The sequence below is a fragment of the Gouania willdenowi genome, chromosome 14 (assembly GCF_900634775.1).
Source record: "Gouania willdenowi chromosome 14, fGouWil2.1, whole genome shotgun sequence".
Lineage (NCBI taxonomy): Eukaryota > Metazoa > Chordata > Actinopteri > Blenniiformes > Gobiesocidae > Gouania > Gouania willdenowi.
In genome coordinates, this window is record NC_041057.1 from 15,211,445 (window position 1) to 15,225,980 (window position 14,536).

At 39.2% G+C, this 14,536-nt stretch overlaps 1 protein-coding gene across 5 annotated transcripts in view; it reads right to left on the bottom strand.

The window, feature by feature from the left end:
* The window catches only part of tecta (tectorin alpha), a 52,976-nt gene that overhangs the window by 37,266 nt on the left and 1,174 nt on the right, over positions 1 to 14,536 (bottom strand). For 4 of the 5 annotated variants that reach the window (XR_003675544.1, XM_028467554.1, XM_028467552.1 and 1 more), the window contains exons 2-8: positions 13,988 to 14,051; positions 11,998 to 12,146; positions 9,728 to 9,867; positions 9,285 to 9,466; positions 8,905 to 9,161; positions 8,704 to 8,830; positions 8,506 to 8,628 (exon numbers count right to left, since the gene is read on the bottom strand). Coding sequence is in view for 4 of the 5 variants with exons in the window: in XM_028467554.1 (XP_028323355.1) it covers positions 8,506 to 8,628; positions 8,704 to 8,830; positions 8,905 to 9,161; positions 9,285 to 9,466; positions 9,728 to 9,867; positions 11,998 to 12,136 (968 nt within the window). In the remaining variant the exon portion in view is untranslated. Of the gene's footprint in view, positions 1 to 8,505; positions 8,629 to 8,703; positions 8,831 to 8,904; positions 9,162 to 9,284; positions 9,467 to 9,727; positions 9,868 to 11,997; positions 12,181 to 13,987; positions 14,052 to 14,536 lie in introns of all 5 variants that reach the window. The other variant, XM_028467553.1, reaches the window with a different exon arrangement.

Here is a 14,536-nt window from a genome sequence, read left to right on the forward strand (position 1 = left end):
ATGACAGCAACTATAAACAAAATAACTCAAAGCACACACTAAACAACAACAAAACACACAAAATTACAAATACAAATTACAAAAAAACCTACAAAACGACAAAAACACAAAACCCATACCAACCATTACATGAATGCACTGTAGTTGATTGGTTTAAAGCTGAATAACAAAACTTTGATACTAATTTGTGTCAAACATGTCTTTGGAGCCATTTACTGTATATAAACTTACAGTCTCAAATACACATAATATCCTTTTACATGTGTGCGTGGTCACTTAGGAGATTTCAGCGTTCACATATATCGTCACGGCAGGCGTACTCCACAATGCTTTTGTTCTATTTCAAAGAAGATTGCTTGCTCTGTGAAAAAGTCAATATTGTAAAAAAAAAAAGGAGGAACAGTAGATGAAGTCAAGAAAAGATGGACAGATAGAAGAATAGCAAGAAAGAAAAATATATAATATATATTTAATATTTTGTCTTTAAAAATTCCAGAAATGGTGGTCTATAACAATATGAGTGTGATGTCTCATTATAGGATATACGCCTCCGCGCCATATCACAGAAGCCCTTTCTCATAAAGCCAACCTGATTGGCTGGTGAAATGTATTCATCCATAACAGGAAGTCCTACCTACTATAAGTAGAGTGAACGGAGAATACATTGGCATTCAATAAGCAAACCTCTTCTCACTCAGGCGGCAAGAAGTGTTGTCTATGTGAGACAAGGAGATAAGCGGGGTTATGTAAATAACCTATAGTTCTCTTTCATAACATTCGTTTCGATGTCTCACAATGGGAAATATCGTAGCTCCCGTACTGCAGACAAGCTTATTACACGCTACACCAGCCCGCAGGGCAGCACCATACCACTCAGGACAGGAGAACCGCCTTTACTGTCATGCCAGCTGTCTGCGGAGGCTCTTCATGGTGAAGGTGGTGCAGGGGTGGCAGGACCCGGAAACATCCAAGGCCCTCTGGGCCTGTTCCAGCCCAAGGCACCTGGAGAAGACTTGGTGAGTGTCACGCTCCAAAATCTTTTTGCCACACCTGCAGAGCCCCCGAGCCTTCAACCCCTCCGGTGTGTGGGGCATTGCCCTCCGGTGTGCTGGGGTGAAGGCAGGAAGGAGAAGCTAGCTCGTGCTAACACGTGGCTGCTAGTTGCTAAGCTAGTGGAGGGCCGACAACCAGCGCCTGGTGACCGCGCGTGGTGGCATGGGCGATGTCATCCCCAAGCCACTGACGGGTGTCGTGCCCGATGCTCAATAGCCATGGGGTGGTGTTGAGTGGCAGGTGGTGAGCCGAGCCAAGCCGAAGACAGGGGTGTCAGCGGTCGTTTAAATGGCTGTGGAGTGCACCAAGGCTGTGTAGTCGGAAAAACACTGATCAACCCAGTGGTTGCAAGAAGCCAATGCACTTAATAGATCACAGGTGTGATTTTGCTTGTTTGACAGATACAACCTTATTACTACTAACGGGGTTAGGACAACAACAGTAATGTGTGTGCACTTCCACGTTTTGATGCACATGCAAACCTTTAGTAAATCAAGTGTCCTCTGTGTTTTGCTCGTGCAAACCTGACCAGCTAAAACAAGTAGGTGAAAACTTACATACCTATGGTGTGTTTAGGAGTTTGAGAAACACAGGCTCGTCTGCTTCTCGCTGCTGTGAGAGGCTCTCAGGCCCCTCAGGGGACTTTGATGTAGATAAGGATCCAGCAGAGGCTAAATAAAATCCCAGGGAAAAGGGTTGAGCTTTAAAAGCCACTGTAACAGCTGGGCCATTTAAAGTAATTTCTCTTCCCCTAAACAAAGCCTGTCCCCTGGTCCAGGTTTTCAGGCCAAAACTCCCAGTCCACCCTGGGAATTCTCCTCTAAGGCTACAGTGCACAAAGTGCCTTTCTGAGGGGAGCCATTTGGCTTTGAAGGTTCACCTGAGGTGGTCAGTGGGGCTGTAAAGGTCCAAACCACGCTACAGGTGAAAAGAGGTCAGGGCTCTAATTTTTATTCCACATTCTTTGTTAAAAACAAGCAGCAGAAAAGAAAATCACCATCGAAGTGGAACTAAGCCAGATACTAGACTTAGAGACAAAATACTAAGAAACAGAAACTGAACAAAGGGGGATTACGCACCTAAAAACAAAAGTGACATTAAAGTAAAAAGAGAAACAAACACCACCTCTTTTCGGGCACAATAAACCTAACCTGGCAACACAGCTGCTGCTAGCTTCTGCCGTGGATACATTTCCTTTTTCTGCTCTGTGTTTTGTAAGTTTTCTCTTATACGTTCCGATCTTTTTTACCCAAGAAATTTAAAAAGTAAGCAAGCTTTCAGAACGTAATGAATAGTAAGTACAGATATTTGCTTAAAAAAAAAGTCTTCACCAAAAGATTAAGCCAAATTCAAATACCTGAAAATCCTGATGAAGTATAGTATTTTTTACTCTGTTACCTGCCATTTCTGCAAATACTGACAATGTTTTTGCATGTTTATGAGACCAAACACTTCATATTGCAAACCTGGCAGTTAGAAATGCTAATCTTATCCATTGTCTTTGTAAACCGGTTAATCCAGAATGCTGCAGAGTGATTACTAACAGGTACAAGTAGGAGAGAGCATATTTCTCCAGTATTGGCTTCCTGTAAAATCTAGATTAGAATTTAAAACCCTACTGTTAGCATACAAAGCTCTACATGATCAAGCTCCTGTATACAGTATCTTAAAGACCTGTTACCCGGGGTTTCCACTGGATACGTCTCCGCTGCGCCACGGCACCGATCCGGTATTTCACCACTGTCCGGCGTCCGGTAATTCACACCGGTTGCGTTTTGAGTGCGCCGCGGTGCACTCCGGTTGAACGACAGTGACGTCACAAGACAGAGCAGTTCTCACGATATTTATATAATCGTGCGAGAACATAGTTAAATGTATGTGTTATAAACGCAACAATAAACAGATAAACAGGTCAGTGTTCCGAACAAAGGAGAACAAGAAGGTTGGACTCTCTAGATTTGTCATAGACACATTTTTTAGCAACAGCCAACAGAGAAGAGATAAAACTGCACCAGTAAAACATGAACTAAATCAAAGTTGCTGCAGTTTACAGTGTAGTTGCAGTATGAGAGGAATCAATATAGTGGATGTGAATTTGTTTTTACACATTATGACATTTTGGTGATGTATTTACTTGAAATATAATCTGAAGTGTTTTATTTTGAAAAGTAACCCGATATTTTATTGCGGAGTACGTGCTTAATTTCCTGTTTAACTTAATTTGCTCTGTGCTGATTGATGCGTCGTGCTCCAATGTCCGCCAGAAATAGAAGCCCTGCGTATATCTGGCGGAGGGCAACGGACTGCCGCATCCAGTAAGGAGTAGACACGCACCGCAGCAGACCCGGTGGAAATTAACACATAGACTAAAGTGGAAACCTATCAGCTCCAGTTAGGCGGAAATTGGGGGTTAGTGTCCTATCGTCCGGGCAGAACTCTCCGCTCTCAGTTTGCTGGTCTACTGGAAGTTCCAAATGTGTCTAGAAGTAGAGCAGGAGGTAGAGCGTTCAGCTACCAGGCTCCTCACCTTTGGAACCAGCTCCCAGTCTTAGTGCGGGAGGCTGCTACCCTCTCCACCTTCATGGCTAAACTCAAACCCTACTTATTTGAAAAAAGCGTATACCGTATAATAAGTGTTAACCTAACTAAGAGCAAAGCTCTAAATGTAAAAATAGGAACTAAAAACTTAAAGTGTATAGTAGAATGCCAACATTACATTCAAACCCAATCCACCACCACCACCTCCTTTTTGTAGGAGAAGAGTGGCACTGTATCATGTTTTTCTGCATTCTGTGCTTTCTCCTCGCCCTTCTCTCTCTTTTACTGTTTCAGGTGTCTTGAAGCTGGAGTTTGGCGGTTCCTGATCTGATGTTCTTTATTTCTATCCTGTTCTGTTCTCCTCTTTTTGTCCACTAACCTCAACCAGCCCAGACAAATGGCTGCCACCTCTGAGCCTGGTTCTACTGTAGATTTCTTCCTGTTAAAAGAGATTTTTTCCCCACCGTAGTTGATGCTTGTTCATGTGTAATTGTTGTTTTTTTTTAAAGATATTTATGTTTTCTGATGAGCGCTATGAGATGACTTTTTGTTGTAATTAGCGCTATGTAAATAAAGTTGAATTAAATTGAATTAAACCACAAAAATATTTCTAACACCACTGATAATCAAATTCAAGATTTTGATGTCATTAAAGCTGCCACCCCTGACATTGTTTTATAAGATAAAATCATAGATTAATCATAATCTAATAGATCAATGAATCATCATTAAACCAAAAAGAAAGGAAAAGGGTTTGTTGAAATTTGCACTGAATTGTATGAATCGGGTGCATAGAAGTGTTTTTACTTCAATTTAATAACACGAGGAATACCGAGAACAAACTAGAACAAAGATGGTGTATAGAAAATGAATATCCTCCTTTTCAGGTGAAAAAACTCAAGAAATCACGGAAAGAATAAAGTAAAAACACTTCTAAGCATTACTGAACTCCAGAACACACAATGCAATACGCAAAAATGTCAACAAACTATGTCTTTATGATGGAGATGGAAGCAAACTTTATAGCGGCAATTTTCGACCTTAGTCCTTTCCTTTGATTCATTGATGTATGTGGCTGAGGCATACACTATTTATTATCGTGGGTAGCAGCTTTAAATTACATTTAATTATGTTCAATGACTCGTAAAATCCCGGGAAAAATAAATCTGGCAACAAAAAGCCTTGATCTGAGGTTTCATCCCAGCTCAGTTTCTGCTTCAAAAGATCTAAACAGTGATATCCTGCATTTCCTCCAGACTGCCTCCCAATGTAAAGGCTTTTATTTCTTTTGAACAATCCCAACTGCTTTGTTATTATGCCAAACTATAACTCTTCCTTTGTTATCATTCAATAAACACAATTATCTACAGGTAGATAAAAAATACTGAATACAGTATGTCTGAACTGCCAACATTGACTTGTCAAATGTTTATTTCATTTAAGTCTAAAAAACTCAATGAATACCACACAGAAATACATTTTGTTCCCAGAGTTTGCTTAAAAAAGGAGTTTTTAGCTTCTTCGGTCAAACCAGTGACAAAAAAGGGAACTTAAAGGTATTTGTTTGAGACATCAGGCCTAAATATTTGTTGCTATATGTAAGATTTATGGCATTAAGACTGCATTTACAGTTACAGACTTAAAGCAGGCAGGTGTGTTCACCTGAGAGACTGACCCGCCCCCAGTGTGCTCGTATCTCTCTGGGCAGTAGCGCCACAGGCCTGTATCAGAGACAAAAGAGAATAGGGCTCATTGCTTACCCAGCGTGTCCGAAAACCCTTTAACACCCATGTGCACACAAAAAAGTGTCGCATCACAGCCGAAACGTTGCATTATGGAAACAAACTGCATTTGCAAAAAGGAAATCCAACCTGAATCCTGTATCTCTACAGTGTGTCACTGCGAAACTACATTCTAAGTCTTAAAAATTATTAAAATGACAAGAAAAGCTAAAAACCTGACACATTAAATCAAACTACCCAATGGAAATGAGGAGAACATGCAAACTCTACACAGAACAGCCCCAAGGCCACACTAAAAACCAAACCCTGAGCAGAAGTGTTAACTATTCCACCGTGATTTCAAGTTGTGTTAAAAACTGTTTAAACACAATAAGGGGCCCACGTTTTCCCAGCAGAACACGACCCAAAGTATCACACTGCCCAAAGCGGACTCCTTTTCTACCCATCATGCACCCTGGTGTCACGTTTTCCCCAAGGAAGTGAGGCGTGCACACACCGGAGCATTGAAGTGAAAAAAGCAGGTGATCCAACAGTCCAGTCATCACAGGCTCATTGTTGGGGCTGATGCTAATAATTTTTAATTAGAATAAGGAAAAAGCCTGAATATAAGGAGTGGAATGATCGGAGGATTTTGAATTTAGGTAAACGAGCCTTTCACAGTTTAACCTGTGTAGACCTGAACTGTAAGGGAAGCTTCAATAAAATAAAATAAAATCCAATGTCTTCCCTTAAGATTTGGGTGAGACAGAGTTGGTGTACATTAAAAAAAAAAATGGACCTACGAGCTGGTGGATCGGTTTCCCAATCAGAGAATTCTCAACACAAAGGTGCCATTGAGCAGTGAAAGACTGGTGGCATTGTCTCCCAAAGGTTAGTTTCTCTGAGTAAGGGACTACACCTTCCATCTGACAGCCCTCCCCACATTCTGCTCAGGTTAAGTGGAATGCAGTCCGCGGCCAATAACAAATTATTTCATTGCTCAGTCTCAAGGTGGCGCACAGGTGTTCACATGGTTCCCTAAAGGAGTAAAAAGCACCAGCTGAGGTCTTTCCCTCTCTTCTTCCATGATTAGCCTCAGTCCTGCCTCTGTTAAATATCCGGTATGTCCCAAAAATTGAAAAAGTATGTCTTCATCCATCACTGCAGAAGGCTTGTGAACCAGCCATTGACTATAATCAGTGAAGAATAAATCATGCAGGACAGCAGTCATTCAGGATTTATACATAACCATGTACATGCTTTGGAACGTCTGTTTTGCCTAGAGCTATGGAAAAGAAATAAAACATGTCTTATTTTGCGCCGCCCCATACACAACACAACAATGACAGCAAAAAACCACACAAAAATACATCAAATTTAAAAAAAAAAAAGAAATCACAGAAACACATACAAAGTATACAAAACGACAACAAAAACGACAGCAGAAATGCACAAAAAATGACTTTAGAAACACATAAAAGGACAATGAAAATACATAAAATGAAAATAATCACTTACAAAATACCCGAGTCGACAACAAATTTACACAAAATGACAACAGAAATTTACAAAATGACTCCAAAATACACACAACAAAAACAAACAAAAACCTTTGTTCTTCACTGTAATTATTTTTGTTATATTGTGGCCCCGGATCACATTTTTGTGGCCCACATGTGATAAAAGTTGCCCATATCTGACAAAAGGTATAAAAAAACACAATTTGTTGGTAGAACTAGAGACATAGTCACACATTGACTTGTATTAGTTGTAATAACTATACACAAGAGATTTAGCTTGTGAACATAAGATCAGATGAAAACACTTTTAGTCCAGCAATGATTTGGTGGAACATTTTGCTCCTACTTATGGCTACATGAGATATGAACCAAAAACAACCAAGTTTTACTCCTGCAAAACACAACACAGGCTCTTATTTACTACATTAACACCATCAGTATTGTGTCACGTTCTAAGATGCAGCCATTAATTCTTTACAATTATGAGGTATTTATTATTGTAATTGTAATTGCAAGGAATCTATTGCTGTTTTAATGGTAATTAAATTGTAATAGGGTTCAGATAATTGACTTTGTCATTGTAATTGTCAAGGAAATTCTATAAAAAATGTAAATTACAATTTAATCAAATGCAAACCTGAAGAACCATGTTACACATACATAATTATTCAAATATGGTTCAGATCAAGTTTCCCTAGTGCCTGTCACTTTACTTGAGGATCATTTTTACCATTTTTGACAGAAAAAGGCACAAACGCCCACACCAAAAATATGAATACCAGGGTAGTGGTGGCCTAGTGGTTAAGGAAGCTGGCTTGTAATCGGAGAGTCACTGGTTTGAATCTCACCTGGGCCATCATCACTGTGGGATGTTGAGCAAGTCAACAAATTTTGTGTCTGTAGCTGTACATGTATAGCAATAAAGTCTATTCTGTTCTATCCTAATATTTTCATTGGTAAATAAACCTAACAAGGTAACCGAGACATTAAAAACTAATTAGATGATGGATAATATTGTGTAGTGTATTTTACAGTTGATTTAAGACATGGGTCAAACTGACCCGTTATCATAAGAGACACTAACAGGAAGCTAACACAAGAGGAAGGTTACATTATATGGGCTTATTTATTTCAGGTTAGGTAATTGTGATTAATTGAAATTGAACTTTAGTAATTGAGAATGTAATTGTAATTGACTTTCAGGGGGAAATTATCATTTCAATTGTAATTGGAAAAAATGTCTGCCACCATAATTGTAATTTAGCTGTAATTGAACATGGATAATTGAAGACGTAATTGTAATTGACCCCAACCCTGATAAACACACTGTCACTGATGTCAGGGTCCTAAAAAAAAAAAAAATGTAGCACAATCAAAAAAACACACACATCCATTTGTAAGCAGTTTGCTGGATCAAAAACGTCCAAATATGCAATGAAAAAAAAAAGTCAGCACAACTGCGTGGTTAGCTCCCAATTTTAATTTAATTTACACCAAAAAATGTGACGTTTCGGGCTGAACGCCCTTCATCGGACATGACTTTTTTTCATTTCATCCTTTTTACAAAATGTCATAAAGACAGGTAGGATGTTTTCCATTTGACATCATCATATTCCATGATAAAAACCATCTTTACAGACCCATGTGTGTTGGTTTGAGAGTGCGTATCCTACCTCTCAGACAGCTCTGGTTCTGGGCAGCCCTGGTCTTGGTAATAACGGATGAAAAACCTCTCTGCGTCCTCTCTTTCTCCCACTGACACTGCACTCCCGTTCAGCAGCATTATAGAGGGCAGTCTGCAGGCAGGAGCAGCAGTTTGTAGGTGCTTAGATTCAAATATAGACAACGTGCGTCTAACGCTTTAATCTTACTGTGCCAAAAGCAGGTAACGCCTCTCCTGGGTGCTGTAAGACTGCAGTAAAGGAATCCCTTTTGCTTTAACCTCTTTCAAGTTTGGAAACATGTTCAGCCTCTTAATATCTTCCCATTTACTCAGCCCTGAAAATCAACACACGTTCACACTTGTGCGTCAAACATCCGACACAAACGTGCACCAATGCCACCATCCAGACCTGTGTTGTTGAGGTTGATGCTGCACAGGTTGGGGAACAGATGCTCCAGTGCTTCCTTGGTGTCTCTCACAGAGTCCACGCTGTTGTTGGCCAGCACCAGGGTGCTCAGGTTGGGGTACAGCAGCCCAAACTTTCTCACCTCAGCCCACTCCTGCAGCTGGTTGTCAGTGATCTGCAGCAGGCGTAGCGACGGGCACGGCTTCTGGGATTCGGTCACAGTGTTGTAGCCGTTCAGGCACAGGAAGAGCTCCTCCAGCCTGAGCACCAAGTTATAAACAGATGGGATTTAAATCAGGAACATACAGGTGCACACATTATACACAACCCGTTGCATTATCACAGGAACTGCCAACCTCATGCGGCGACACCTCGTCACTTACTCTGGAGTGTTTTGTGTGAGAGTGTGCACTGTGTCCCAGCTAATTTTTGTGTTGTTGAGGACGAGGTGGCGGATTCGAGAGAAAACCTCGGCCATGCTGGGCTCCAGGTCCACGCTGCTCAGTGGGTTCATGCTCAGGTTGAGGAAATCCAAGTGAGGAACATTGGAGACAATGGTGCAGACCTGGCAACATCCCCAAAAACCTAAGTTTAGCTTTTCCGTGCGTGCGCCGCTGTTATTCTAAAAGCTTAAGGAAACCAAAAGGTTAATTTGTGGGAGCGGGTCACCAGTTAACATGGTCACCAGTTGAAGCCAATCCTCGCCTAACTGAGGTAACAAAGGATAATTCAGGATAGCTCATAAACATGGTTTCTAAATGAGTTTGAAGCTTGTTCTTCGTTAAAGATGGATTCATTTATCGTATATTTAACTATACAAACCCACCTCTGTCCAGTCGTTGATCTGATTGAAGGACAGGTCTAGCTCCACCACGTGAGCACAGAAGGTTGCGATATCGGACCTGTCGCCCGCTTTCCTGATCCCACAGCCATTCAGAACCAGAATGCTGGGCAGGAAGAGGCGATCTAGGAACAACAAAACCAAAGTCAGTGCTTCTTCTAGACCAGGGGTCACAAACAAGATGCCCGCATGGACCATGTGAGGTGCCCTCAGGGGCTCCAGTCATCAATGAGCTCCATCTAAAATCTGATTTACTTTCCAGGATTTAAAATCACAAGGTTACATACAGATGAGAGATGTAGATAGTTGAGTTAAATACTGCTGCATGTGATAAAGTTTTAGCATTAAATTGCCATTTATATATGTTTATTTTCACAAGTTTTAAGTGTTGCAGATATAGCGTATGGTCAGTGGTATGTTATATATATAATATGATATGCACTATATAAAAAATATTTTTAAAAACTCAAGGTGGATTTTCGTAAAATTCAACATAACTGTTACAATTTTACAAATGTTACATGTTGTACAATTAGTTGAACGTTGTTAGTAGCTAGTATATAAATAGGAAGGTGATCATTTTCTATGACATAATGAAAATGAAACAATTGCATAAATTAGGAGAAATAAAGTGCTATATGTTGAAATATTTCCTTGCTTTTTAAGTTACTGCTCGCCTTCCTTATAATCTTATCCTCTCATTAAAGTGAAACCGTGAATATGTATCATTAAAGAAGTGCTTTTTAACCTGGTGACCCTTTGGACTATTCAATACCGATTAAGTAGCTCACAGTTTCAGAAAGGTTGGTGACCCCTGTTCTAGACCCTCGGTTTTCTAAGTGGGGTACGCAAATTGTCGTTGGGCGTACGTTACAAAAAAATGAAAAACAGTGTGACAACATTGAAAGCCAGAATATAAATCGACCAGCAGTCAGGAGCCTCCATGCATTGCCACTAGTTACACATTAACTTCTGTAAGAGTGCCCTCTAGTGGTGACAGAAAAACAATCTTATTTAAAAAAAGTGAAAACATGATCTACATTGAGCTACATTGCTTTGCGCGAGCCAAACATGCTTGATGCCCCCTGCTAGCACATAGTGGTGTGAAAGTGGACTTTCAGCTTTAAAAAACATGAAAACAAAACAGAAAAATACTTTGTGTAGAAAACAATTTAAGACTCAGATTCTCTGAAATTCAGCCAAACATTGCAGAGTTGTGTGTATCATCTCAACCTTACTATTCACATTAAAGTTGTACTTCACACTTTCAGGGTGATGAATATTATAAGTATTACTGCACTGTACTTCCTACAGCTTTACTCAAATTCAATTCAAGACTTTTTAAGACTTTTTTTTCATTGCCATTTGAAATTAAATCTAAGACCAACTTCACAATAATAAAAAAAAAAATGCCACATCAATTACAAAGGGTAAAAAAAAATTTTTTTCCAGTGTCTAGTGCAAACGTGCAACTGATTGGCCTCCAAAGTAAACACACAAAAATGTACAAAATGACAAATAAAACAGACTAAAATAATCAAAATCACTCCAAAAACACACAAGACGACTACAAAAATAGCCAGAAATCAATAAAACCACAACAAAAATACAAAAAATGAAAACCATTATGAAAAATCTTGGTTGGACAGGCAATTTTCATTAAATTTACATTTCTCCACGTTGTTAAAAGTTGCTCCAAGCACGACGTGCAACTGCACAGAGTCCCGCTGCAACCATGTCCTTGTTTTGTAGTTGCGCAATGGTATGGTAATTTATACATTTTTTTCAAAACAAATGTTAATAATCATAAAATAATACTTATGTGTTAAAATGTAAGACTTTTGAAACATTAATTTGAGACATTTTAATGACAATTAAGGCCTTATTTTTAGATTCATGAATTTAATGCCTTTTAAGACTTTTTAAGGATCCGCAGGAACCCTGCGCTATTATGTTCAATTAACAAACGCTTAGTAGATTTATTTTTCCAAAATAAAAGAGATTTTTTCCCACTGAAATTGCTAAATAAGTAAATAAATCAAGTGATAATTCTGAATAAGTTGTTTTCTTGTGTGCTTACAGATTATTATTATTCCACTGTAGGGATACATTGTATACGATATTACATTATTATGTTTTTTTAACTGTGCAGGTGTAGGGGGGACATGGCATGGGGTGAAATCTCTGAAGGGGTACGGTAGTGTGAAAAGTTACGTTACACAACTGTTCCCACGCCTCACTGCACCTCCTCTAACCTTTGACGGGGGATCCAGGAGGTCTGGGCAGGATCACCACTCCTATGCCTTGGCCGTAAGGGAAGTTCTCTGGGTTGTACTTCTCACTGATTACTTGGACGAAGGTTCTTTGCTCCTCTTCATCAGAGGATGACTCCATGATTTTAAACCTGAGGAGATATTACGGGACAGATGCAGACACAGCTGCAGAGTGAGATCACAGTCACACACGCACGCACGCACGCACGCACGCACGCACGCACGCACGCACGCACGCACGCACGCACGCACGCACGCACGCACACACACACACACACACACACACACACACACACACACACACACACACACACACACACACACACACACACACACACACACACACACACACACACACACACACACACACACACACACACACACACACACACACACAGAGAGAAGCTATGCATGGCTATTGTCATCACTTGGGAGCAATTGGCAGACAAAGTGTCACTGATGAAACAATGACACTTTGAGAATTCCAGTGTAGTGTTTGTTCTATCACTGTTACAATGTTGACATCATAGCATTATTTAGATATACAGTAGTAGGAGTGTGACAATATCTCGATACGTTGATATATCACAATATTTTTCAGCACGATCGATTATCGATATGCTCCAGCTAAGTATCAATTTTTTTTTTCGATTTAAGAAAAAAAAAAAAAAACTATTTTTTTTTTCTTTCAAAAACCTTTTCTGCTTTTTCACTAAAATGTGCAGGTACGTCTTCACAGAAATTTTTGTCACTGTTTGTTGAAGGAATCAATATATTGTTTAACTGGAATATTGCACTATAATGGTGTCACTGATTGTTTGTTTACAGAAAGCACTATTGGAGATACTTATACGTTTACATTGGTATGTTGACACATTTACAGAAATGTTGAACTAAAATAGTGTCACTGTTCATAGGACACTTGTTCAATGTATTGTCTTTCAGAGATGTAAAATAAAAATTGTATTTTTTCACTTAATCTTTTTTTTCTTCTTGTTATGTCATAGATTATCGTAGATTGATTTCTGACCAATATATCGATAATTGCAGTTTCGTCATATCGTGAGATAGTTGTTATCGTGAGCTTTGTATCGCGTATCGTACCCAGAGGTTCCCACCCCTATACAGTAGTAGAGTTTCAATCAGCAATGCTAAACGAGTGACCCTTTGTTTTGACTTTGTACGGCCCCCAAAACAAATAAACAAATAAATGATTGACTCCAAAATCAGACAAATATACCCCAAAAACACACAAAACTACAGAAAAATACAGGAATTATTTAGTAAATGAAATAAATGGACACAAAAAAGAGAAGAATATTACACAATAGGGCTTACAAACACACAAAACGACAACAAGAATACACACACAACAACTTTAAATATGCACAAAATGATAAAACGAAACAAAATACAAAAAAAAGACAGTAAAGTGCACAAAATGACTTCAAAAACACACAAGGTGACCACAGAAATATAGAAAAAATTGCTGAAAAATATAGAAAATGACAACAGAAATAGACCAGTTCTTTCGTTTATTAATGTTAAGGCTGGTCATTATTCTAAATGCTGACATGAATGTTAATAATGAAGAACTTGAATCAGATACTATACCAAACAGATACGCAAGCAGATTTTAAGCAAAGTAAGCATGTAGATACCAACTTTGGACTGTGTTTAAGGTTTGAAAAGAATATCACTGCTGCTACTGTTGATTGGTTGACTCTAGAATTTCTACCAACCAGAAGAAGAAGAAGCTTAGAATTGAATCTCCATCTATTTTCAGACCCTCCTGCTTTTCAGGATCGTGGGAGTCTTCTGGTGCTATTGCCAGCTGTTATTGGGCACTAGGCGGGGTTACACCCTGAACAGGCCGCCAGTAATAAGCAAATCATAAATCCTAAATATCTGCCCTAAAAATTCACTTGACTTCAGACTTTCTGTCATAGAGAGTTTTGTGTCTAGTTCTTACCTCTGATGTAACTGAGGCCAGAGAATGATTTTTATTCAACACATCCGATCACACACCTTCATCCCTGCAGGAAAAAAAAAAAAAGAGTCTAGTGAATTCAGGTCTTATCCAATAAGAAAACAGCTTATGAAACGCGTAGCCTTGTATGGGCGTCAAAAGGAAAGTAGCAGCTGGGCTTCGGTGAACAATAATAAAGCTACTCACTGGGGATCAAGTGAAACCCAATAAAATGACACCATCTTTTATATGTAGTCAATGATTTATACAGAAAAAAAGTAGTCACTACTCAGTAATTCTCAAAACAAGACAACGCCTGCTCAGTGTCGCCATCTAGTGCACCCAAAGGACACTTCCTATAACCAACTAAAAAAAATACCTAAAAGGAAACACAAATACAAACCCACTATAGTATTTGATAAAGAAATAGTTAAAAAAAATTGGACACATTTGATTTTAAATGTGTGTGAGTGTTTGAATTTTTAAAAAAATATAAATACATAAAAAGAAAAAGTGGTTTCACTGTTTTACAATAATTTTCCGACTAGTGAC